Source organism: Lissotriton helveticus, chromosome 3_1, assembly GCF_964261635.1.
Source record: "Lissotriton helveticus chromosome 3_1, aLisHel1.1, whole genome shotgun sequence".
Taxonomy (NCBI): Eukaryota; Metazoa; Chordata; class Amphibia; order Caudata; family Salamandridae; genus Lissotriton; species Lissotriton helveticus.
Window position 1 is genome coordinate 232,195,321 of NC_136061.1, and position 26,791 is coordinate 232,222,111.

General features: G+C 43.4%; 1 protein-coding gene across 2 annotated transcripts in view; it reads left to right on the plus strand.

Annotated features, from left to right (window-relative positions):
* Positions 1–26,791, plus strand: part of ATP2A3 (ATPase sarcoplasmic/endoplasmic reticulum Ca2+ transporting 3) — a 471,091-nt gene that overhangs the window by 99,496 nt on the left and 344,804 nt on the right. For both annotated transcript variants that reach the window (XM_078679687.1, XM_078679686.1), the window contains exon 2: positions 12,754–12,771. In XM_078679687.1, the coding sequence (XP_078535813.1) occupies positions 12,754–12,771 (18 nt within the window). The remainder of the gene's footprint in view (positions 1–12,753; positions 12,772–26,791) is intronic.

Consider the following 26,791-nt stretch of genomic DNA (forward strand, 5'->3'; position numbering starts at 1 on the left):
CAAGCCATGCATGGCCTGGAAACAGCATAGGCTTTGGGCTTGGAAACGTGCACTGTTGCAGCTGAGTGCATTCCATATGTGCAGAGAAGCCAAGTGCAGCATTATCTGCAGAGCATCCTGTGATTATGGGCAAAATCTCCCTGTGCGCAATTTGTTTTACCTTGTGTAACGCAATCTGGTTCAAATGTAAAGCTCTCCAATGCTCATTGGCTGTTTCGCGCTGGATAAAACTGTTAACAAAAAAAAAGCGCATCGAAGCCCTGTAGACCATAGCGTTGAAAACAAAAAGGTACATTTCTTCCAATTTGATACGCGTTTTTGTGGTCATGTTAGTTACTGTGATTATTTAACCCACAAGACCCATCTTACGTTTGCTGCTTAACCAAAAGTTGCGTTGCTTTCGCATTAGAAGCGAAAGGAAGGCGCGTGTCTTGCGCTCCCCGATGAGAAGCGCAGATAGGGCGCGCGCACTTCCTGTCAGAATGTTTCCACTCGCCTCACGTCCCTTTCCGCTTCTTGACAGGCATGTGGACTGCGGGTTATCTCCATCTTTGAGGGGGGTGGGGACGCTATCATCTGCGACCCTTTGTATAACATCCTATGCTGTTGCACGAGCCTGAATTTAATGTGGTTTGGGACTAAGTCAAAAGGCTAAAATTAGCCTCCAGGCTTTCACCCAGCAGCACACAGCTCTTCCCCGTCGCTTTTGCTCTCACGCCAATCGCGCGCGCATCCAGCGGAAGTTCTGCCTGTCTCGAGACTTCAGAGCACGGGTCCGTCTTTCCAGATTATACATTTTTGATTCTCAGTGCCTTTTGAAGTTAAAATGCCGGCTTTCATATGTCATTATTCCCAAGTAGCTGGGTGTGTGTCGGTTATCACTTGAACCGGAAGTTATATTTATGTGCTTATGAATATTCTCCATTGAATGCATTTGTACATTAAAGGTGTCAAGCGTTGTGGACCTGGAGGGGTGAGGTTCAGCCGAATGGGGTGCTAGAAAGGGAGGGTTTGATATTCAAAGGGATAAGATATGCACACGGACAGACCATGTTGAACCCACGGCACAGACCTGCAAACACTACCTGGTCTGGTTTACTTAATCAATATCATATTGTCTATTGCTGCCTCGAATACCCATGGGATTACATATTTTACCATCACGTACAAACTGCTCCCTTATTTATACCTATTCCTGTGCCAGACTCCTAGCACCTACGTCAGCTTTTACCTAGGCCTGGGCGGTTAACTCCGCTGCGTTTGTGGAGTTTGCAGAGTTTTAAGCTCTCCGCAGAGTTATTTTCCTCGCTCGCTCTTGCCAACGTTAAGTTGGCGAGCAAAGAAAATCCAACACTAAACCACCTCCCAGCGAGATTTCTCAGCTTGGGCGGTCACGGATGGTCATGACCGCTCAAGTTGAGAAACCATCCGTTTGCGTTGAGAAAGCTGCCGCTCGAGTAGAACATCTACTCGAGTGGCAGAAAGAAGTGGCGCCCTCTTGCGCTGCACATGGTGCTGTTAGTGCTGATTTTCCTGGCGCTCAAAAACAGTGTGAACTGCGTGACCTAGTGCACTCTGCCACTTGCGGATCTCCGCGTAGCACGGCTGAGTTTTTCGGTCATTTCAAGGAGCCTAAAATGAGTGCCCATAGCCACTACCAACAACGACCCGTACAAATTAAGTACTGTAATTCCCAGCCCCCTAACAATCTCCCCACCCCCATTTGAAAATTGTTGAAAGATAGATTTTGGGTATTTTACTCCTTTAAACCTTTTATAAATGAATTCCTCATATTTGGGTGTTCAACAGTGATCCATTCCACCAAATGCAAGCCTGGATATCTGGCTAACCACTGACTATGATAATAATTCGAATCCAGATTTATTATATGCACATTTAGTCCATCTGACTATCCAGAAAATCTGACCTGGAACTAGCCCTACATTAAGCTGAAGTGTGTTCTAGGTTGTGTCACACTTTTCTACTTGAAGCCACTCCTCAGTGTTTTGCTATGTTTAGAGGATTTTGGTTACCCGTGTCCTATTTATGTACTTTTCATTCTTTTTTTCTTTTCTTAAACTCAACCTATCCGCTAGCCACACTTATTTTAGCTTTTCCTAACCATGCTTAATCTCTAGCTATGCAAAGGTATTGGTGTTCACTTGTATCCTCTTCCTGTACATTTTAATCTTTAATTGTTTGTTTTAAGTTCCCATAACGACTACCCAGAAATATTTTTGGTTTTTTGTAACCACAGTTAAACTCTGGGTATAATATTGGAACTAGCATGCTTTGAGCTTCACACTCTTTCTAGTCGCCCTGTTCTACCCGACCATATATTGTTGCAAGGAAACTGGTTAGCCCTAGACAACGTATGCTCTCTTCCTTCTTGTGATAGGATGCCAGGGCAAACCGTGCCTCACCAGGTGCCAGTGATTCACGTCCTGCCAGTTCACATAAAAATAATTCAGGGAAATGTGGAATTCCAGTAGCAAACTCATAGTTTCCCGAAATGAACGCAGGTCTGCAGTAATGACAGCAACACCAACGTGTGAACAGCTAGTGTGGCCAGCACCAGACTTACAGGAAAGGGCTCCTGGGTGCCCCTTCCAGTAACACTACACTCGGGTAACCAATCACGATCCATTACAAGAACTGGAAATATCCAGCTGCCAAAAGGGAGCTTTGGACCAGGGCTGGTTGGGGCCAGGAGGGCTGGTAGCCAAGGGCCTGGAATTCCAAGGTTGCCCCTGTACCGGAAATACCAAAAACTGCATGGAAATAGCAAAGATGGGGGCACATTCTAAAAAACCGCTCCCAACAAAATGTGTGGAGAAGCTAGCAAGACCAGAGTCTGACAAATGATAATAAAATTGAGCTGTTGGATAGCACGTTCCATACACAGGACTCGCCCTTAGATATGATTGTACACCCTGCATGCTACACACAGATTTCTGCGACAAGCATTCAACCCATTGAGATATATTTACGACTGGTGAGCATTGCTTCATTCCATCTTAAAGAAAAGCAGTGCTAGGAACCTGTGGTATGTTTTCACCAGGCTTTCTTGAGCAGTGATTGGCACTTTAAATAGAAGGGTCCCGTGTGGCCAAGCAATAAAAAAACTCATGAGTATGACCTCTACCTATCCTTATTATCCCACAATCCAAGGCTTCAGTAGCCTCCAAGTGTTCCAGAGTGTGTCAGTGACCCGAGGACTTGTATGACAAGGTTATGTGTGGTCCTCCTAGGTTGCATGAGGATTCTTTTGTGTCATGGAAGGCGTGTCCCTCATAGGCCTAGTAGGACCAGGTGCATGCGAGTTGTTGAGGGTATGCACAAAAAATACATTTCCAGACATTGAATCTCAGCGGATCTCATTAATGTATGCTGAGAATATGGCCTTCATCTGACCCTCCTGGCATCCTTTAAATACCTCTGCACCAGGGCAACCCATGAACACTGAGTTACTATATAACCTCCAAATGCCCATTACATCGTCATTAAACCACTTTTAGTTTTTGCAGCAGTTTTTTTAAAGCACATTACAGACACAAGATTCGCTTTCGTGTGCAGTACTTCAGTAGGCCTTTAGCTGTGCCGTGCAGTTAAAAGTATGTAGCGCTAACTCATTAACATTTCTGTTTTGAGATGTGGAGGAGTTCACTTTGCTGTAATTAGGAAAGAAAAAAAGGCTGAAGATTGGGTCAGAATGGGCCACATTTTACTATTCTGGTGCTGATCTGGTAATATGAAAAACACAAAAGTCTTTATCCTGAGCAAATGTCTAATGAAATTCAAATTCCACAAGTATGTAGCCGTAGGGACTTCTTTTATTCCAAATGTCCAATTTCGAATACAGCAATGTTACTGCCAGTTATGCATCATTATAATTCAAATGTTGTATTCAAAGCCTCCTAAACATTGAGGTCTATCCAAAAGACAGATGTAGCCAGAGTAGCAGTTAGACTTTTTCAAGGTCATTATATGTGGGAAACATTTGGGTACGAAGTCCACATGGGATCCTATGTAACTTTAAATATTGCTTTAGGGTCGCCCCTCCCACCATTTTGATATCCTAAATTTTTTGAGTCGCTCAATTTTTTATAAATGTAGCCTTTAAACCTTTATTCTGTCTTGAACTTCCTGGGGTAAACACTTTACTTACCGGCACACCCACATGCAATCTATTGAACAAATCCTCTATAAAACCTGAGACACTCAAAACTAAATACTTGTGGAATTTGAATTTCATTGGACATTTGCTCAGGATAAAGAATTGTGTAAATGGCATTTGGGACTTTTAGCCTCCAAATCTTGAAATGTGAGGTGGCTGTTTTTCTCTTTATCCTTTGAGCATTATGAGAACGAATATCATATTAAGTCGTTAATGATCTTGCACAGAATTTGACCTGTCCACTCTCACCTTTATCAGTAATTTATTTGGATTATGCTGCAGGTCGTATAAAACCACAAAGCATAAATATAATCTGAATGAGTTTTAAGCGAATAGGGATAGGATTGCAGAGGATTTGTTCAATAGCTAGCCTGCAGGTGTGCCGGTTAGTAAAGCTGTAACCCAAGGACGTTCTAGACAGAATGAGGGTTTAAAGGCTAAATGTATAAAACTTGAGAGACTCAAAAAAATTGGGATATCAAAATGGTGGGATGGGGCGGCCTTAACACGGTGGATCACTCTCTCTTGGTTCGGCGTTTAAAAGAGATTGGAATTGGAGGTAAAGCACTTGCCCTGTTAACATCTTTCTTATCTGAGAGAACTCAATCAGTGCACCTGGGGAATTTTAGGTCGGCACCTTTTTCTCTCCCATGCAGGGTCTCACAGGGCTCTTCATTAAGCCCTACGCTTTTTAATATTTATGTAGCAGAGCTGGCGCCTTTGATTAGAAGCGTCAATCTTATTCCAACGTCATATGCTGATGGTACTCAGCTGGTGATTTCCACAGTGGATAAGGACACTAATCATTCGCTTAACCTTCACAATTGCATGTTGTCTCTTAGCCACTGGATGAGTACTCATTGTTTGAAGCTGAACTCGAGTGAAACAGAGGTGATAATGTTTGAAAATCTCTCACCTTCTTGGTCCCCTGCCTGGTGGCCGGATAGTCTTGGACCTCCCCCCACACCCATAGACAAAGCATAAAATCTTGGGGTCATTATGGATAGAAAGTTGAATTTTAAGACTCAAGTCTCTAAAGTAGTGTTGTCTTCATTCTATATGATTAAGACTATTAGGAAAGTTCTGCCGTTCATTCCTAAATCCTGCAGAAAATCATTAGTAACTGCCTTAGTCTTGTCCAAACTTGACTATTGTAACAGTTTGTACATTAAAGTTCAGTCTGCCCTCCTTAGGAAGTTACAGGCAGTGCAAAATGCGGCTGCAAGACTGATCTTGGATATTCCAAAGTTTCAATCGATCAGAACTGAATTGAGAAAACTCCACTGACTGCCAGTCTGCCAGCGGATACAATTTTAAACTCCCTGCATTGCTCATAAGGCACTACATAGAGAAGGATCGAAGTTCTTAGAGAACCTGTTTAGATGGTACTCCCCAAATAGAGTGCTGCAGTCAGCAAATGCTTACCTTATGCAGCCAACCAGGATCTATAATATGAACTGGGGTGGGAGGAGTTTAGCTTTTAATAGCATCAAAGAATGGAAGTCTCTCCCGTTATATCTCCGAAAAATTACCCATCATCTGGAATTCAGGAAACAGCTTAAGACCTCACTATTTCAGTAGTAGTATAGGTGAGCACAGCACTTTCAGTTCGCTAGCGCCAAGACACCTGAGGGTATTAGTGCGCTGTACAAATCTCATTAACATTAATATAAACATATTTAAAGCTAAACAGAATCCCACGTGGACTTCGTGCCCAATTATTCCCCACATATGATGACTCTGGCAACAGCGTGTACATCTGTCTTTTGGATATACCTCAATGTTTGAGGCTTTGAATACAACATTTGAATTATAATGATGCAGATGTGGCTGTAACATTGCTGAATTTGAAATTGGACATTTGGAATAAAAATAAGTCTCTGCGTCTAGATACTTGTGGAATTTGAATTTCATGGGACATTTGCTCTGGATAAAGACTTTTGTGTAAATGACATGAGTCACAGGGTCAAGACTGATTTGCATATGGCTGGCTCAAAACTGGAGTGGCATGGTGAGCAAAAGAACAAAGGATTTAACCCAGATCTCGAGTGGGGGTGAATGTTTGATTTGCTCTGCATTCCGTCCATCATCTGTGGGTCTGTTGCCTAACTATGAGTTAGGCAGAGTGGAATTACCATATGGAATCCTTTTCCTGCTGATTCTGAGTGGGATATTTTTCCTGGGTATCTGAAGTTTAGACTCGTATTTACAGGGTAGTAACTGAGCTCGGAAAAATCACTTTAGCCTTTAGGTGCAGCAGCCAAGTCTCTTTTCCCGTTTGTTTTGGCAGGGGGGAGCATACAGGGTTCCCCTGCCAATGCCCCCCCCCTCCCCCTGCTAGAACTGAGCTCCCCTTCCCTCTCCTACTTACCAAACCGCATACCCACCTCTGCCACACACAGAGGCCAAAGTACACATTTCCTGCCTGCTCAGAGCAGGTGGTGATTATATGCCTTATAGACCGCTTGGAATTAGGAAATGTGGTTTTACAACCAGTAAATTGGGGCTCATGTGGTTATTCCCCATTCCTTGGGCTTAACGCTTAATCACATGGTGCTCGCAGTGTGTTACCAGACCGGTAAAGTAAATGTCACAAGCGAAGTTTGAAGCCAGCCAGTACCGTGCAGTACACAATCAGGGCCTCTACATACAAAATTAACAGCCCGATGTTTGTCGTTGGAAATCATTCCCAAGTGAGGGTCTGCTGGTATTGTTTGTTGATTCCTCTGTTTGACACTGACCTAGAAAGCAGTGAACTTTCTGGTCGATATTAGGTAGGTACAAAATTAAAATTAAATTAAGCAGCAGCACATTTTGTGGTTTTTACCTCTCGGCGAATTTTCTCGAAAATGTAGCTGATTTATTTATCCGCCTTTCAATCGAAAGTGCCCAACATTCCTGGCTTTTCAGGCCAGTGAGAACAACACATCTGGCAAGTCAGAATTTTCCGGGCTGCAGGCGCTTTCAGACTCTAGTGTTGCAAAATGCCACCCTCCAAGCTCTGTTTATTTCAGTAGCGCTGATTCCACCCCAAGCCTGGTAAAAAGAACACAAAGGTAAATTCTTGCATGCGTCAGCTGACATGATGATAATATAATAAGAATTAGTATTTATTAAGCACAAAAATATCACTCATCAAGGGGCTGGAGCTGTCGGGTAGATTAAGTGGGCTTTTGCCTAAAGTCATGTGATGCTGAGCTAAGGATCAAACCGCGTTCCGCAGTCAGCCACTCTGGCCGCTGCGCCACACCTCTCCTCAAGATTAGTGTGGTACTCAGCAAAGCTTCCCCAGACACACAGGTTCTGAAAACCAGAAACCTCTCCCAGAATTCACGGGCTTGACGAACATGAATGCGGCTTCAACACGTAAAGGGCCTGGAAAATGTAAAAAAAAAACACTCTTCTGAAGGTGACAGACTATGGTTTGCCTAGATTCCTAAACTCCAGAAAGTTCACAAAACTCCCCAGCAGTATTTTGTTGGTATTTGCATAGCCTTTTCTTAAAACCAGACTATGCAGGTCAGAGATTTCCTGGAATACTCCTATTTCCTTACTGTCTCTTGCATAGTCTGTCTGTGCTGAGAATCTGTAAATATTGTGAAAATGTTTATTTGTAAATTTAGCCACGTGTTCTCTTTCTGCTCATACATGAAGAAATGCCTTTCTGTAATGTAATAATAAATAATGAGGCTATTTGAATCGTATCATCAAATTTGCACACTTCCAGAATGTATTAGTGTCGAAAGTAAGTATAAATTAAGTGGAAAGCCATTGAAATGTCCATGATTGCCTGCAAAGGGATGACTTTTAGTCTCTTTGCCACATATCCAAAGGCACGCCCCTCCACTCCATTGAGACTGGTGGATTTCCATAGAGGAAAAAAAGGAATGTGTGCTTGGAAACCTCTTCAAACCCTGATTCTGTGGAAAGGGGTTTGGAAATTTCGAACGCAAAGCAGCCATTTGCTCTCCATTAGTTCTGAAAACAGAAATTTAACGCACCTCTTTCCATTTCCTGCTAAGGATATAAAATAAAAACAATGGAACCGATTCACTGAGATTTTTTTGAGTTGAACATATAATTGACGCCAAGAAAAGGTGTATGCATACATTTACATATGCACTTCACAAACGTGCAGTGCACCTGGATAGGTGACACCTACCTATGCATAGACACGCATGCACCCACTCGCATCTCGATGCCTATACAACATTTGCTGGCTGCTGTGAGGCAGAAGGTCAGAGGAGAAGCAAAGAACATGCAATGAAAATTAGATGGTCAACTGCAATTGCATACTTTTTTGGGTGTACAAGACCCTGTGTGAATAATTCCCCATATATGTTGTCCAGGGTAAAGCTGGAAGTATAAATGATTCATCCTCTCACATGGTGGGAATCAAAAACCCCTGGATGACTCAGTCAGTTCATCACAGGAGGCTGCTTCATCCTTTTGGTTGCTCAGTATAGGTATTGTGGGAAAGGTAGGTTCCTTTCAGTTAAAAGGGAAAGCAGCCTATTTGACATCTGTCATGGTGGGACACATGCTTCCTCATAGAAGCAACATGATCCTAGGCGTAATGAAGTTTACAGGTAAGTTATCCGAGCACTCTCCATTGTGCTGTTCTTTGAATGAGTACTGCATAATTGAAGGCTTGTCGTGTCAGCTTTGGCACAAAAATGTATCTGTGTTCGCGTGACTCTAAAAATACTTTTCACTTTCATGGGAATGCTTTTTAAAAAAAAAAAATATCCAAAGTTATGTCCTTTGAATCCGGTATTCTAGGCTAGCTGCGGATTTTATCTAGGCGAGATTCTCTATGTTAAAAACCTGCTGACCTGAGCTCTGGGGAATTGAGTTTCACAATCACATGTGACCACCTAAGAGCCAATCACTATGTAATCAGTATGTACTTGTAAATCTAAGCCTTCTAGCATTATTGCATATCATATTTCTGATTAAAATTGTTGAGGACATAGATTTTCGCCTTAAATATTTGCATAATTCTCTGGTTTCAGTCCCTGCCCATTCTTTTCATCTTTGCTCTCTTTCTCTGTGGCTGTTGGGTGGTGGGCACTGACAGTCCTTTTTGGGGACCCAGACTTATTTTTCATTATCAGATTTTGACCTCAAGCAAGAGGTTAAAAAGAAGAAAAGGGGGGAAAGAAGGAGCAAGATAAAAAAAAGGAAATCAGAACAAAGAAGGGAAAACAGGGATTAAAAAAACCTTCAAGACTGATATAAAGAGACAAAGTGTGGGGTTATGGAAGTAAGAGGCATGCGGTGGAATCAAGACTAGGCAGTTTTGGAATTCAGCATTTGCCAGCACCAGCAATGGGTTCCTAAAAAAAAACCTCTGTTTCCTTGCACTTATTAATTGTACAAATTAGGCACTGTGACATTCCCTGCTATTCTTTGTGGAAGCCCACTCCTATATTGTGGGAGCAGCTATAATGTACAACCCATCAGACACATAAAAGGTGATTGGAGGAATACTTGCAAATACTCTAACCAATGACACTCGCCTAGACTAGCATTCAAACCCATCATTCTTTTGCCCACCTTGCCACCTCAGATAAGATTTGCCAAATCAGCCCTGGTCCGGTTAGGATTTATTAAGATGGAACTGCTCAGCCAGGTCCTCTCTGAACTGGAACATAAGCAACCCAAAACGAGTTTTGGTCAATGTGGGCATCTTCGTTTGGTTGCAGCTTGCTTCCAGTGGAACAGTGAATACGGGGACCACATCTGGGCATACCCTTGGGTGTTACACCTACTACACAATAGTTCATGGGAGGAATGCTTGTACCCACTTGCAATCGCCCTTGCTAGAGGTCCAACTCATTGTTTTTCTGCCCACCATGCCATCTTAGATTAGGCCCATCCATGTGCAACTTAGCCTTGGTCCTGCTCCGATAGGTACAGTCCAGCCCAAACTGTGAACGCAGATCCTCTCTGAACCGCACCCTGTGACTAGTTTTGGCCTTTACCATCATTCGCCATCCGTGGGGCTGTGACCAGCCACAGACTCCTCAGAGGTAGCATCGAAGATCTTGTTAAGCAAGTCTGAAAATGTTGACAGTGTAGCATATCCTATATTTAGCAGCTTCTTCCAAGGCCAATTATTAGGTTATCTTAATAGCAGGTGGAAAGTTGAGCAAGGAAACATGGAGCACCTAATTACTTAGGATGTGTTGAGTGGAGTAAAGGTCAAAGGACCAGATTTTATTCTAATGGATTCTAGAAATGTATATTGCCAACTTATTTCAACTCATTGCTGAAAATATAAGGTTGCTTTTGGATCTACTCGTGATTAAATATATATTTTTTTAAATGTCATTAAAATCGTGAGAACAATCATTCCCCCTGGTTCTTTATGCCTCAGATACACTGTAAGCCTGAGCCCTAACTGGGTATGTTCTAGCACTTATATATATATAATCATTTAATTTATGATAACACTCATTCTTACTTCTTCAATCACTCTTCATGATTCCTCTGGCCTGCTTTCAAACAAATGCTATGCACATGTGGTGGCTTTGAAGGCAAATGACAGTCTTGTGAGTAGAATTGTGATCCAAAGGCAAATGAGAAAACTTAAAATAATAGTTAAGAAGAAATTTGTGTCTTGGTAGTCAAATTACTTTTTTTAGCGGTAGAATTGCGATCCAGAGGCAAATGAGAACAGGGGGGATAGCAAAGATGTATAGGAAGTGTACTTAATAAACGGTTGGACCGGTGGTGGAAATTTACAAAGCATAAACCAGGGGCGCAGCCCTATATGGGGCAGAAATCTGGGTCCACCGACCACCTGATTTTCTTTCCAAAATTGAGAATTCCTTTATCAGCCAACTTTTGGGTCTTCCTATAAGCACACTGCTCACGCCGCTCCGAATGGAGCTTGGGGTTGGACCAATTGCAGAGGACGTGGCCCTCAGACCCCTTCTATTCTGAGGACGTCTATTGAGTATCCCAGAATTAGCTGCTTACAGGGAAGAGCTGAAGGAAGTGCTAAATAAACAGGGAGTGAGCAAAATCCCATGTCTGGCCTACATTAAAAACTCCTTGGCAGTAATGGGATTGGGTGACCTGTGGGCCAGCGCTGAAGAAAGTTGTTGACAACATCTAGAAGGCCTTGTCAAAGAGCTTCAGGGAGTACAAACTCACTCAAATACAGGGGAGCTCTGCAATGTGTGCATTGACTGCAGTATTCTTAGACCCAAAATATCATTGTAGGTTAGAGCCTGCCCTCAATGACTTTCAGCCAGCCCTTGCCAAAAAGCTTTATTTACAGTTCAGGTATGGGGTACTACCATTACGTGCTTTCATAAACAATGGGGGAGCACATCAACGCAGGGATGCCGGCATGCAATAATACACCGTAGACGGATCAGCATGTACTATATTTCTGTCTGGCATATAAGAAGGCGAGACACCAATGGTTATTGCAGTTCTGCACAAACCTCGGAACAATCCACTGCGCACAGGATTTTAGGATACTAAAATATGATACCAGTTTGCCTATTGCGTATTCAGGTTCTCGTTATTCATTTTCCATGTGGTATGCACGGCGAGCTATTTTAAAATTAGGTCCTGCCTGATATGAACATTTCGTTCTACCACTTCAATTGGTCTCCTTTAATCTAATTTTGCAATATTTTAATGCTATAAGTGTGTACTTTGTATTTATTCATTCTATTTTAAATCTCTAATTTTATCAGAATTTTATAAACAATACTGTATTGCATATGCGCTTTATTAAGCTATTCGCATCGCAAAAATAAAAGCCACATCTGTGCTTTTATGGCCTGAATGGCCGAAATTAAGATTTTTTGACTGGATGACAAAATGTAAAATAATATCTAAGAACAAAATTGTTTGTAACTATCAGCTAATCCCTCAGTCCGATATTGTCTGAATTCCTAATTCGGCTGCAATGCGAATTTGGAGGCTGAATCTGTATTTCTGAGAAGCTCTGCAATCCTGGGTTGTCTAAACTCCTATTCACTAGGTTTTACATGGTGGAATATGGCCCCAGAAAATGGCCTGGATAGTGGGAATTACTTGTGTAAATTGTTCTGGAAAAACCTATTTTTATAGTAAGTCTGCATTGCGCAGAGTACAATTCAGAATAGTTTAGTAACGCCGCACCCAGAAAATATTGCACCTTCTGCTCCTGAGTTGCAGGTGCGGTATCATCACATCGGTGGTCCCACAGTGCTTGGAATGGGGACCCTAGTCTTGCCGCATTGGGAGCTCCACAATGATTGGGACAAGGGTCCTAGACTAGTGTGCAGACACCACTGCTCCACAAGAATCTCAGGGTGGATCCTGGTTACCTACATTTAATTCTGGGACAGAGTGCTTACACGATGTTCGCTCGTTGTAAGATTCAAGTGAATTCATTAATTCGGGACATAAATTCATGAAATCACTTAATAGCTCTAAATCTTGCATTTTAATTAATTTAATGAGTTTTGATACTTGCAAAGAAAAGTCAATGGAGAAGTTCATTCTTTGTTTTCTCTTTTCTCCCTTGTATGTCGCTCTTTCTCTGTGACCCGACTGTGCATCTACAGAACTACCGGCTGAGGAAGGTATGTTTTGGTATTTCCTATCACTGTACAATTTCTCATTATTATTCACTGTGTTCCCCTGTTAAGAGATTTCAGTTAGCAAGTAGAACATGCTGCCATGCAGATTTTTATTGAACAGTTACCTTTTGGTTTCATGTGGATTGTTTTATTCACATTATTTTAATTCGCATAACATTGGAATCATTTGACAGAAAACTGTCCAGTTAACATTTCCAGGTCAGCAATACAGGAAAGCATGTTATTGGATGAAAAATGTATTATTCAGGACTGTAGGAAGTGTGCCACTGCGGTTCCATGACCACCCCCAACCCTTAAAAAACCACTCATTAAGTAGTACAGTCACAGCCTAACTTGCACTCCCTCTATGTATGCACTCCTAACCTCAGAGGCACAGTTGCACTCCCCTTCTTCTCTCTCAGTATGTACAGCACACTTATCCCAGTCTCAAGAGGTTCTAATCCTCGTCACTACCTCAAAAGGTACTGTCTCATCTTTCGCTAACACGGGAGGTACTATCACTCTCATTCACGCCTCAATCAGTGCTGTCTCACTCCACCATCCCAAGAGGGGCCTACACACCCCACCCTACCTATTCGCAAAAAGAGTCCCCGTCTTCCCTCCATGCATTTCTTTTTAGCATCTTCTGTGCCACCTCGATCTCTCACTCCCCCTATGATTCATCATTGTTAGCCTCCTCAGATCTGTATGTGAGGCTCCACAGCCCGCTTGTGTCCTGTAAGAGGTGAGAGCATGAGTTGCATCATTCCTGCAGCTGCGGATCTGGGGTCTACACTCATCTGAAGAGTATTTGAAGAATCAGTGCAGTGTGTGTCAGTTTCCTGTGTTAGTGCATGTGGTTGGCTCCATCTGATTGGAATGTTTTGTCTAGAGTGGTGCAAGTGAAGTTCAAAGATGATGACCGAAAGTATTCTGTAGTACTGCAAGCTTCTTGTGTAGTGTGTCTAGATTTTCGGGTAAGGTAAAAAGTCAGTTCAGCTAACCCACTCCAGTTTGTCAGGAATTCCACTTGCCGATTTGTTTAAACATTTTGCTGCATTCTGACATTTAAATACACCGAGGACTGGATGCCTCTCTCAGGTTTTGTGTACTCTTGCTTAAATTACTTAATCTTCCTGGTGTGTACACTACAGTGGCAAAAGTGCAGAATTCTGTTTTTGTTAAAGTTTGTGTTTGATGGAATCGTCTCCTTTCACTATTCACATGGACCGAGTGGAAGTGCTCCCCTCTGCCCATCTTCCATGCTTCTGCCGTTATATTGTCTCGTGTCAAACACAGGAGTACAACTTTTTGAAATAGTGCTGCTAAATCTGTCTTTATAGACGGTTAGAAAATGTTCCCTCAAATGAAGTTAGACCTCAGCCAATGAAAAGGCTTCTGATTGCGGCCATCTTTGAAATAGATGAAGGGGATGAGTTGAGGTTGTCATATGTTGCTGAGCCTCACTAGAAAAGCCACGTACAGTTCCCAGAAGTTGACCTTGTCCAGGCAGACTACTTCTTTCCGATTAAGCAGTTGAAGGACCCTTTATCCTCTGTGAGAGCAGGTCAGGCCTTGAACCCCGGGACCTTTTCACAGTACAAAGAGAGTTAGATCAAAAGGATTCAGGAGATGTTATCCAAAAGTTAAGTCCTTTGCCAGCTTTGCAATAGAATAAATCAGCAACGCCCAAGAGATCAAAAGGCAACATTTTACTATGTTTTGTTGTGATCATTTTACAGTACAAGGGCACACGGATTAGATTAGTTATGGCTTAAAATAGTTCCCATTTGAAAAAAAAATCACCAAAGCAATCCCTGCTGTCCCCTCTGTAGAGCCTTGCTGGGGGTGGCAGAACCCCGTTGCTTTCCTTGATCGTTAATACTTTTCGTGATTCATAAGAAATTAAGAAAACGCCTGCATTCCTGAGCGAGTTACCTGGTTGCACTAAACATCTTGACCAAAGTTCGACCAGTAAGCTCACCACATTCTTTCTAAAATCCATGGAGAACAGAGATTTGAGTGGACGAGTCTGAAGAATGAGGATGCATCTGTGTGCCTCTTGCAGTTTGCACGGCTGCATCCCACAAGCAATAAGAAACCTTCCTCCTCTCGTGCTGCTTGATACTAGTAAGCAGTAAAATTAGTTGTTAAAGGACTTTGGGACTAATTAAAGCATTGGCAGATATGGGGTCCATATGTTAAAAATCAGCTGATGTTTCTTTGGTTAATTCTGTGGTCCCCTGCCTTATTTCCAGAGGGGGAACTGCTTAGTTTCCAGCAGAGCATCAGCTGGGTCCATGGTCATGAAACTGTAGGTAGCAGCCCATCTTACAGAGGACCGCTGGCTTTAGAGTGTCAGTGAGTTTACACTATTTAGACAGTAGCCTTCATGTGCTCTTTTTTCCTGGTTATGAACTGTGAAAAACAGTGACTGTCCCACTGCCCTACTTATTCTTCTTTTTTTTTTGTATTTTTTTTTAATTGTTTTTCAAACTTTACAACCATGGGCACATGCCCGCCTGTGACGTTACATATTTAGTTAGTAACACATGTGGTACACTATACTGGGAAAAATCAAATAGCATGTAATGTAATATCCTGTTGGGTTACTCACGGGCAACCTATTTTGGCATACCAGTTTGCCCATTAAGTGGTCGCCAATACTTGAATTCCCGTATCCATGGCGACCCCCAATGTCATAAGGTTCAGCAAGAAGAACAGTCTAAACATTATACATTAACAAGTACCAGGCAATTTACTCATTCTCAACTTGGAAGGTGCACTCCACTTTGATAGCCACACCCACACCGCTAATGTCATGCATACTAACTTAGCCCCGGGGTACCCATTCTGACCTCCATAGTAATTATGGGGTGATAGGTTCAGCTTCCTCTAACTTTTGGAAGGTTGCCAGGACCGCCTCCCAGTCTTCTGCTATTGGGTTGGTATTCAGGTTCCTGCGTTCTTTGTCCCAACGAGCCTTTTCTTATACCATGCCCAACAATCAACTTTCCTTTTCCACCTGTAGAGTGGTCGGCCCATTGCATTGCTATGGCTCTTTTAGCTAGTACCAGGGCTAGGTTCAGGAACTTTATTATGACTCTTGCTGATGTGGGTTTGGATATAAGCCTAATAAGAATATGTCCATTTTTAGGAGATACGTGCGGTGGAGGGTTCGCTCCAGCTCACCCGATACCTCTTGCCAAAAATTAACAATTTGGGGGCAGGCCCAGGTCATATGTAGGAAGTCCCCATCGGGTGCTGAACATCTTGGGCACGTTTTACCACCTGTCCTGTATATTTTGATTAGCTTGTGTGGTGTGAGATAGACCTCTGGCCCTCCTTCTTGATACCACCCCCCTCTCACCACCACCCAGAAGAATTCCCCATCTGAAAATATTCTACCAGGCCTTTAGGATCAGGGCGCTTTTGGTTTGGACTTATTTATGAAAAAAAATGGCAATTCTCAGACATAGCAAACACAAGGAGATGATGGACGGAGCGCTGAATCCTTTCAGACACTCACCCCCAGTCACAGATCTGGGTTAAATCCAGGAAAGACCTGGCTTGGCAGTTCGGGCTGCACTGTTCCCATGAGGCACAGGTTCAAATCTAATTTGCATATAGCTGTGTCTGAACTGGGGTGGCGAAGTGAACTAAAGAACGATGAAGGATTCAACCCAGATCTGTGACTGGGGGTGAGTGTTTGAAAAGTTTCAGCGCTCCATCCATCATCTCCTTGTGTTTGCTTAATTCCCAGACATGGGAGATGTTCAACATTACTTTCACTGAAAATGCTGCTGCCATGCAGGTGAGTGTCGTAGACAAAAAGCTGCCAATGAGCTGGCGGGGATTGAGAGGACGCTGCAGTGTTGGGGGAGGACACCCTCCAACCCAGCAGAGGAGCCGACCAGCATACCTGGTATAATTTACCGCCTTGGACCAGTTTTGGCTTTCACCAGAATCTTCAGGGCTCTTTAGTGCTTAGGCGCTTGTATTGATTGAACAAAAGTCGTCAGCTTTTAGTACATTCCCATTAAGGCCTACCGTCAAAAACGTCTAAATACAAAAGGAACAGATTCAATGAAGCATTGGTGATTCCAACAGCTTTATATGCCTGCTCCAGAAAAGTATTTTAAATAACAAAAGAACCCTTGAGTTGTGTGGGACCTTGGCTATGCTTATGTCAGAGAACACAGTGTTCCCTATTCCGATACTATTGTGGTTAATTACAATACATCAAAAGGTTATTTTTTATTACATTTACCCATTATTTAAGTTTAAATTATCTTTGATAGTGGGGTGGATGTGTAGTGAGGAAAGTTCTTGCTGCTCTTAAAAACACGATACACATGTGACATATAGTGATCAAGAGTGTGTGTCATAAATCAGAACAACATGGCCCATTTCTTTTGTAGCCAATCACAATAGGGTCTGCAATCATTGTAGATGTTTCGACCCCAGAGGGATAATTGGGTATCATCATCCGAATTCAGTCTAATTAAGCCCGATAAAAATAAGAGAATGTAATAAACACATAATACATACATAGTTAAAATGGCTTCATAATTCAATATGAGTGTGAGGTTCATACATAAAACTAAATGGATACCCACAGGGCAGGGAGCTGGATGGACTTGTTCAAAGTGATGAGTAGGCCACACCTGAAAACCAGGATAAACATGAGAATGGGAAGAAGATATGGGATTAATATCTCAATAGGAAGGGGGGGGGGGTCAATTATCTCATTTCAGGTCCCCATAAGTGGGAGAACTATGCCCCTGGGACGACAGTTAGGTCAAAATGGGCCCAGTGCTGCCAGTACTTCAATTCACCATGAAATTTGGTCTAAAGTAGTAAAAAAATTATATAATAAAATAATATAATCAGGTGACTGTCTATTACAATTAAACAGAAAATATAGGGAGAGACTGTAAGCCAGGGAGCATAGTAAATGCCTTGATGTGGGGGACCATGCATGCCCTTAATTCCTGCCGCCATCTTGAAGGGGTATAACGAACACATGGAACTAATTAAAATATTCAAGGTATGAGCGAGACTATTTACATGTAGGAAGGAAAGAAACTCAGAAAAATGGGACACACAAAGAGGAGTTACTCTAGCAAAAAAGGTTAAAGCACATTCAATTATTCAGAGGAACATGGTCACCCCATCATGGTTGGCATAGATGTATCCATAACCCAAGGTATCAATTGACAAGAGCACCGAAGGGCAACAAAAATATTTAGTGGAAAATGTTGTAGTCTCAGCCTCCTACTTACATACCAATTCCAAGTCAGATGCATTTGCTCAAGCCAATGTAGTGTTTGTTTGACCTTCACGAAGATACTGTAATTATGTTTTGGTAGCATCACCAATTTGCACACACCTTCGCCCCCGCAAACTAATAGAAATAATGCTGCTCTTCCTAGTTCAGGAATGTGTCAAAGTTTGGGATCTCCTGCAGTGCTTCATTGTTGTATGCACTTAGTAAGCACATCACTAGTTATGACTTCTGGGTGAGTTACACAGGTATGGCTAAGCTTCACCGATTTCTTACAAGTATGGTGAATTACCTCTCCTCTACTCTGCCATACAATGCTTCATACCTGCAGGCATGGAACTCACGTTGCGTGTTGGCCACACCACCCCACCTCGCCATCGTGCTTTGACATAACTCCCGGTGATGATTCAGTATTGTCTGCATCTTGCTCATCAGGTCTTACCTCCTCTGATCAGCACAATAATGTTGTTGTCTTATATATCACTTATTTGGAGACAGCCTTGCGGGTTTCATAGTGCCGATGTATCTGGTGCATAATTGTTTCAAAATAGGTTTATTAACAATGACGGGCGCATAAAACACTCAACACATTGAAATTCCTTTTGATAAAAATAGCACCCCACCCAAGATTAATTTATTTAATTCTTTAAACAATGTCATATAGTTGTAGTGGCCTTGGGTGAGTTCGAATCGAGACCTTTCGTGCTGCCCTGTGGAGTTCCCCAGGGTTCTTCCCTGAGCCCTACCCTATTTAATGTTTATGTATCCACTCTGGCCCCAGTTCTTTGATCATATGGATTCGATTTAACATCTTACGCAGATGATACGCAGATCGTGGTATCTCTGCAGCCGGGAAAAGAGGTGGGCACAGCCTTGAGGTTCAAAGACTGCATGCTGGCAGTCAGTAAATGGATGGCTTTGAATTGTTAAATTAAATTCAACCAAGACCGAAGTTTTACTCTTTGACGCCAGAGAGAACTTCTGGACCCCGGCATGGTGGCCCGAGGAGTTAGGTGACCCACCGTCCCCAGTCACTACGGTCAAGAACTTAGGGGTGCTGATGGATGACAAACTTACCTTCAGGCCCCAAGTCAATGCAATGTCATCAGCTGTTCATTACACGCTGAGGACAATACGCAAGATCTTGCCCTTTCTTCCAGAGGAGCACAGAAAAACAGTGGTGACAGCCCTGGTCCTGTCCCGCCTTGATTACTGTAATGGATTACTGCTTAACGCCCAGGTGGGACTTCTCAACAAATTGCAGGCCTTGCAAAATGCTGCAGCCCGTCTGATCACAGGCACACCGAAGTTCGCCTCCGTGTCTCAAGACCTGGTGAAGTTGCACTGGCTCCCAGTACGAAAGCGAATCGCTTTCAAGGCATTATGCACAGTGTTTAAGACTCTGAGGGGGCTGGGCCCGCCCTGCCTTGCTCACTATTTCCAGCTGTACAAACCGGGAAGGCAGCTGAGATCAGCGGATCAGGGGCTGGTTATAATCCCACGAATCAGGAAAGCCCGATGGGGCGGCAGAAACTTCTCTGCGGGGGCAGCGAGGGCCTGGAATGCCCTTCCTCTTGCACTGAGACAGGCTACAGAGATATTGCCATTTAGAAAGCTTCTGAAAACTTGACTGTTCATTCACTAGCTTTAGGCCTGGCCCAGGGAGCGTTCATTCAGCGCCAGGACACCATCTGGTAACAGTGCGCTTTATAAATGTCACAAATAAATAAATAAATAAATCCTATCACAATAATGTGCTAACACAATATGTACATTTTCAAAGTCGACATTTAATTTAATTAAAAATCACTCGATGACTAGAGGAACACCAAACACATCCTCCCTAGAAGGTAATTTCAGGGTACTATGTCTCGTTTGACTAAGCATGTGGCCAGCAGACAAGGGATTCGTCACCCACACCATGAACAATGACATGTTGCAGCATGAAATGAATCTGTCCTGTAGGCCCATCAGCCAGAACCTCTTCAAATCCAGCCTTGCTAGAGAATGAAGAACATTGTATATCTCATAAATTGATGGTGACTCCCATTAATGCTTGTTTAACTACCCTGCCCCGGTCATATCCTCTAGACATGACTGTTTAACCGCGGGACCTGGCAGAAGTCTGCATTGTCCAACCCCATTCTCCAACCACACCTGCTTAAGTGGTGAGTGACTCCCATAGTCAATGCCTTCTACGCTTGATCGGGGCCAAAAGGCTGAGCCGGCTTTATTCGTCATGGAAGCGTATAGACGAGCGGTTGATGCATGTCAACGTTGCCGAAGGCTTGTTTTTGCCTTTGCGGTGCCAACCAGGATCTTCATCGGTCTCTTTGGGAAGGTGCCAGTCCTGTGTTAACAGTCTACTAATTGTACCACCAAGGATTTCAGCTGGCAAAATCTGCAGGTGGCTTGATGTTCACATTGAACGTGGAAAATGCACGATGTCGTCCACTTGAGCACTCTAGACAATTGACTCCATCAATCCAGTTTAGATCCAACATTGAAGAGGGGATTACACTACTTAGAATGTCTGTCTGCTGTCTACAAGTGGAAGTGATGTTCATCAAAAGTCAGCAGCTAACTATGAAAAACATCATTATGAGACTTCAGAAATAAAATAAGCAGTGGTGTGTCCTTTAATGCTGAAGGAAAGAAGCACATTTACTGTATGTAATACCAAATGGAGCCTTTAGGAATAAGCTGTCAGTGCCATAAACATGTATATACGCCATGGCCGTGAAAATAAATGTGGCCCAATAACTTTATTTAGAGCAATTCTATTAGTAAACATGATTTCACACATTTATGCTACACTATAAAGGTTAATTAGGGTTTATTGGTAAAGTACAGCAAGTGTGATGTGGGGGGGAAAACATTTTTACTCTCTCACAGATTGCATGTAACAAGTACTTTACACTTGGAAACCACTCACCTGAGAGTCCTATATCTCATGAGTGTGATTTTACCCTGCTACAGAAAAGTTACCCCTAGCATCCTGGTTTTGGTTGAATACATTTTTTTTAAAAATATACATAAAATAATTCCATAGCATAAATCATATGCTTGGATGAGCAAAGTGTGATATGTTATTTAGTGCCATTGTTGTGGGAGCGGAGGGGCATCATGACTCGTGAGCGGCTCCTTCACACATTCAACAGTGGTAATAAATAGCATATCCCACTCCGCACATCTGCATATTCAGAATATTTTTTCAGTAGGAAACATGTCCACTCTTAAAAAGTTTGATTGAAGTTGGGCATTATGGGCAATTTTCTCCTTAAGATAGTCATATAATATTTCTGTGGCAAACATTTCAAGGTTTATGTATACTCCACTTTGTTCTACCTGAATAAAAAAAGGCAGCTCTTGCAGTCTTCTCAATATCCTGCCCAACTAAAGCAATAGTATGTCAAATCATAATTGTCTGATTACAATAGTTGTTATACAACTATACTTATTATATCACATTGTTCTTAACTCCTTTTTGTAAAAAAAAAAAAATCTTTAGATTTACTGCTTCAAAAAATAAGCATTTTCAATATCCAATGAAGCCATGGTACAATACTCATATTAAGCAGCCCATAACCCCTAGCTAAACATAACCCCCACCCGATCCAAGAAGAGGCAGCCAGCTTCTATCATGCAGCCATTTAATAACACACCAAGAGCACACCCCCAAAATCTAAGTCAAACATGCACTTGGGGCACTACCGCAGGATCCGTCACCCTCACCCCTATCCGTGCACCATCCCTCTGTGTCAATCCCAGTGCCTCACAGAGACCCCCAACGCTTCTCCTTGCTCATCCACCCCATAGTCTACCACTGTTCGCGCCCATCCTTCACCATCATCTTCGGGTGCCATATGTTCCTCACATTTGTGAGAACAGCCCTGGGCTTTGTGCACCAACTCCTTTACCCTCATCGCCAATCCAGATTCCTTTCCCACTCCTCCAGTGTGGGTGCAATGTGGCTTCCCCATTTCCGATCAGCTTTCTACCGTGCCACAGCCAGGGCGACATTGCCGAAGAGCAGCATATAGCTCTCTAGCCTTTGCTCCACGCAGACACTCAGGGCAATCAATTGAGGCGCGAGCTGAATCTGCACCTCCATCACCTCTGACAGACATATCCTTGCTTTCTCCCACAATCTCCTCAATGTTGGACACTCCCACACTGTGTGCAGCAAGGTACCCCTCTGAACTCAACCCCTCAAACAAAAGGCAGACCCTCCAAGCCCAATTTTGCACAGCCGGTCCCGCGTGCAATACGCTCTGTTTAGCAATTTCAGCTGCACCAGGCAGAAACCTGCTCATGTTGCCACTTTTGTTCTCCACTCTTGGGGGATCGAACATGAGCTATGGCTCCCATTTAGAATCCAATAATACCAGCTATGTACCAAGGCAGCCAACTATCCGCCAGTTAATAGAGCCAACCCAGAGAGGGCACACCCTTTAAGTTATTTGACCACATTAGTTATCACATATGTTGGAGCCCTTGTGATAAGGTTGAGTATCTTGGTTAATTGCCAGTTGTTGAAAAATAAGAACACCGTGGGAAAAACAGGTGCCAGTTGAATGAAAACTCAAAACAAATTGATTGAGTGCTATAGAAGTCAAGCAAATTCAAGAGCTGCTAGTTTTAAATTAAAAGATTTTTGGTGGGCAACCTAGTTTTTCAATTTTGCAGGGCACTAACCTGTCGCCCAGCAGGGGGGCAGACTCACTGAGCTCTGTGGGCGCTCACAAGTGATATACCCGGGCATGTGCCTGAGATCTAGAGCTTTAGGACTGGGGAGAGGCTTTTCCAACACCCCTAGAAGGTTTATCCTCCAGGAGCACCCCTCATGTTATGTATGAGCTAGAGATAGCCGGGAAGTCGTAGTGTATGGGGATGGCTCATTGAGAAGAGCCAGTTGTCTCCTGTCAGAGAGTCCTCTTATGCCCACCTCTTCTTGACTGCCAGCCTCAGGAGCAAATCTGAAGACTGATTGGCCAGTGGCGCTCCATTGATATGTGGAGTCACTCAGCAAAAGTCCCTCCCTCCATTGTGGCGGCTCACACAGCTGCTCAATGGCTCCTCACACAAGAAGGGGTCACATGACACATTAGGTGGCAATCGTCTAGGTCTTCATTACTTCAGGTCCCTGGATGCAGATTGGCACCTCCTGGGCCATCACTGAAAATCAGTCCTTTTGCTGAATTATGAGGCCTGATCAGGGAAGCCAATGCTTAGAATCTGCGATGGATTACTTATGTGGACCCGCCATTCTTTTGAATCCTGCCACAAGCCCCTGAATGATGGTGACCAGCAAGTACCAAACCGCAGTATGATCCCTCAGACGTCTGTCTCAATCCTCTGAATGACAGTGACCAGCTGTTACCAAACTGTTGCGTGACACGTCAGACTCCTGTCCCAAGGTAGGTGCCATAGCTGCGTGGCATGCTGGCCAGTGTCAATGCATCTTCCGGTACTCTAATCCCAAAGTAGTGCAGCCTTACAGACCAAAGACCTCCAGTGGGCATATTTCACGGTAAAGAATATGAAGGTATTACAAGATAACCTCTTTTCCACTAATCTACTTCCAAATTCACAAAAGTAATTATATAATCTAATTGCATCCTTCAGCTTGAGAGGCACATGGTGCAGCGAACTCAGTTTTGATGACAAAATGGCCTTAGAAGTAGGGTTGCAAAATTATACAGGTTTAACGCAGCAAAACATTAAGATTGGTAAAGGGTTCTAAAACTTTAGTATGAGCCTCGTTTCCACTTTGTGGACCGGGTTTGAATTGCCTGTTGTATCGATTACGCAAGGCCATCCTGTTGTCTGCTCAAGAAGAATTTCCCTTACTTCTTAGTGGACTTGTTTGTTCAGTAAAACAGCAACCACTAATTGTTTTTACGACTTTGTCCAAAGATCAAATGTGGGCTCACAGGTTTTCTGACTATGAACCCACCTTGTATAATACCTTTTAGCATTTCGTCTCCAGTGTCTTGCTGTGGGAAATTGGGTTGTGGGCCCTTGTCAAGCAACAGTCGCAATCCCTTGTAGAGTGAACCATAAAAAGTCACTAAATTAACCTGTGCTTTGCCTGGGGTAGATTGGCACAAAAAGGCAATGTGTAAAGTATTTATAGAGCACACTAACAGCAATAACGTGAAAACACAGCACAAGAAAAATTCCAAACCAGTTTAGAAAAAACAGACTAACTTTTAATAAATTATTTAACCCCAAAACAACAAAAATCCAATCAATAGAACCATAGTTATGAATTTTTAAAGTTTTTTAGTGAAATCTAGTGCCTAAAAGGTCAAAGGACCAACCTCCGACATCTAGTCACGCAAGACCAGGTCAAAGTCAAATGTTAAGGCAGATCGCTAAGGACCACTGCAAAGGATTTGCTGCTGTGGAGAATAATGTAGCGGGAGAAACCACAAACTCAAACCAACCGGCGATGCACCTTGATTGGATAGGTGTGCAGGTTGGTACCGGTCTTTCCTGGGTCTCAGAGCACTTTTTGGCCAAATTTTGTCTATCTGGGCAACTTTAACACAACCACAAAGGGCCGAGGACTGGTGGGACACTTCTTGGGGACTTCTGGACCTCACATTAGTGAAAAATGAATCTGGGAGTTTTTCACTACCCGACATGAAAAACTTAAAAATACATGTCCAACCTTTTAATTACACAGCACCCTGCCCACTGGGCTACTTTGGACCTACCTTAAGGGTGCCCTATATGTAATAAAAGGGGAGTTTAAGACATGGCAAGGGGGGGTTAACTGCCAAGTCGACATGGCAGTGCAACACTGCATTCAGACTGCAATGGTAGGCCTGGGGCATATTTGAAAGGTCTACATAAGTGGGTGGCACAATAAGGGCCGCAGGCCCACTGGTAGCATTTAATTTACATGTCCTGGTATATGGTATACCACTTCACAAGGTACTTCTAAGTAAATTAAATGTACTACCCTGAGCCTCTGACCTACCTTGGGGTACCCCTCTCCTCACCTGTGGGCCCAATTTGTGCAGCACCTAACCTTAATTTGTTCACAGATGCATCCCAGTAGCAGACAGTACCACCATGGCCAACAAGTGATGTGGCCCATTCCACCCCTTGGATCAGACTTCTGTCCTCAGCCCAAGCCAGGTGGCTCTCGTTTTACTCGATCTCCGCAACGCTTTTGATACAGTTGATACAGTGTCTCACACTGTTTCGTTGACAGCCGTGCATTCCTTGGGCCTTGGAGGCTCAGCCTTACAGTGGCTCTGCTCTTTCTTAACTGACCAAACTTTTCAGGTTTTTTTCTACCTCGGCAAGCTCTAATCTCCATCCATCTCCCTATGGAGTTCCCCAAGGCTCGGTGTTGAGTCCTTTGCTGTTCAATATTTACGTTTGCCCGCTGGCAGATATTGCCAAAGAGGCTGGTTTGTCACTATTTTCCTATGCTGATGACACACAGATAATCGAAGGGATCTGATTCATCTGCTCTTTAGGTCCATCTGAGAAAAATTGCATCTTGGATGCAAAACCCCTTACTCAACATAAATGGAGACAAAACTGAAGTGATGACCCTAGGAAAGACAAGATCTTTGGGATCTCAACACTGGCACGCCAAAATGGGACCCTACCTCAGCCGGTACATCAAGTTCGCAACCTGGGTTTCATCATTGACAACCACCAGTCAATTAAACAACAAATCACTAAGGTGGCCTCTGCCTGCTTTACCATTCTAAAATGGTTAACGAAAATCCTGTGGATGATACCCCTCTCTGTTCAACGAACTATAGTCCATGCCCTGATTACACTTGACTATGGCAATGTTCTATACTTGGGCTCAAACAAAGCTACAGTACAAAGACTGCAGGTGGTGCAAAATGCAGCTGGCAGGCTGCTGTGTTGGGTCCTAAGGCCTGTGTCAGCTACCAACTCTCTTCGCGATCTTCACTGGCTTAAAGTGGGAAATCGTGCTAAATTTAATGCCTTGATCTTTATGTTCAAAATTAAATCTGGAACAGCCCCACAATACTTGCAATCTTTAGCCCAACTCTATTCACCTCCTTGTCTTCTGTGTTCTGCTGGACAGTCAAAATTTGCTATTGCCAGAATCAAACTTACTCGGATGGACGGCAGGTCCTTTTTCTTTCTGGGACCCTCCCTATGGAATTTTCTTCCTTTCTCAATATGGGAGGAAACTGTCTTTGGAAGTTTCATTTGGAAGAGTGAAGACATGAATATTTAATCAGTAATTCACTCGTTTTCTCCTTTCCTACGTGGCCGGCGCCGAGACACCCCTTGGGGTAGCTGTGCACCTTACAAATTTAAATAACGTAACATAACAAGGAAAACTCTGCCCATAAGGATATTAAATAACCGGGATCACGGACAGCTGTCTGTGTCAACAGCCAGGTCCCGGTCATACAGGGATTACTGCCCTCTGTGGTCTCCAAGACTTGGGGGGGGGGGGGGGTGGGTGAGGGGGGAGAGCAACAGATCCAGGTGTTGGGCACCCTTCTTCCACTCTCCTTTCTACCAGTCTGGGGTGGTAGCCTGATACTGGTTACTCAGCCCAGGATCAGTACCCTGAAGCTGAACAGGAGTCCGGGGCGAGTCCTTTCTCCCCCTGCCCATCCATCTGGGCCTCTGTACCACTGCAGTGGTACGTCCAGATGTCTGAGCTTTCAGGGTGTCCTGGGAGTCCACCCTCCTAGCTACTCAATCACTGGTGGCAAC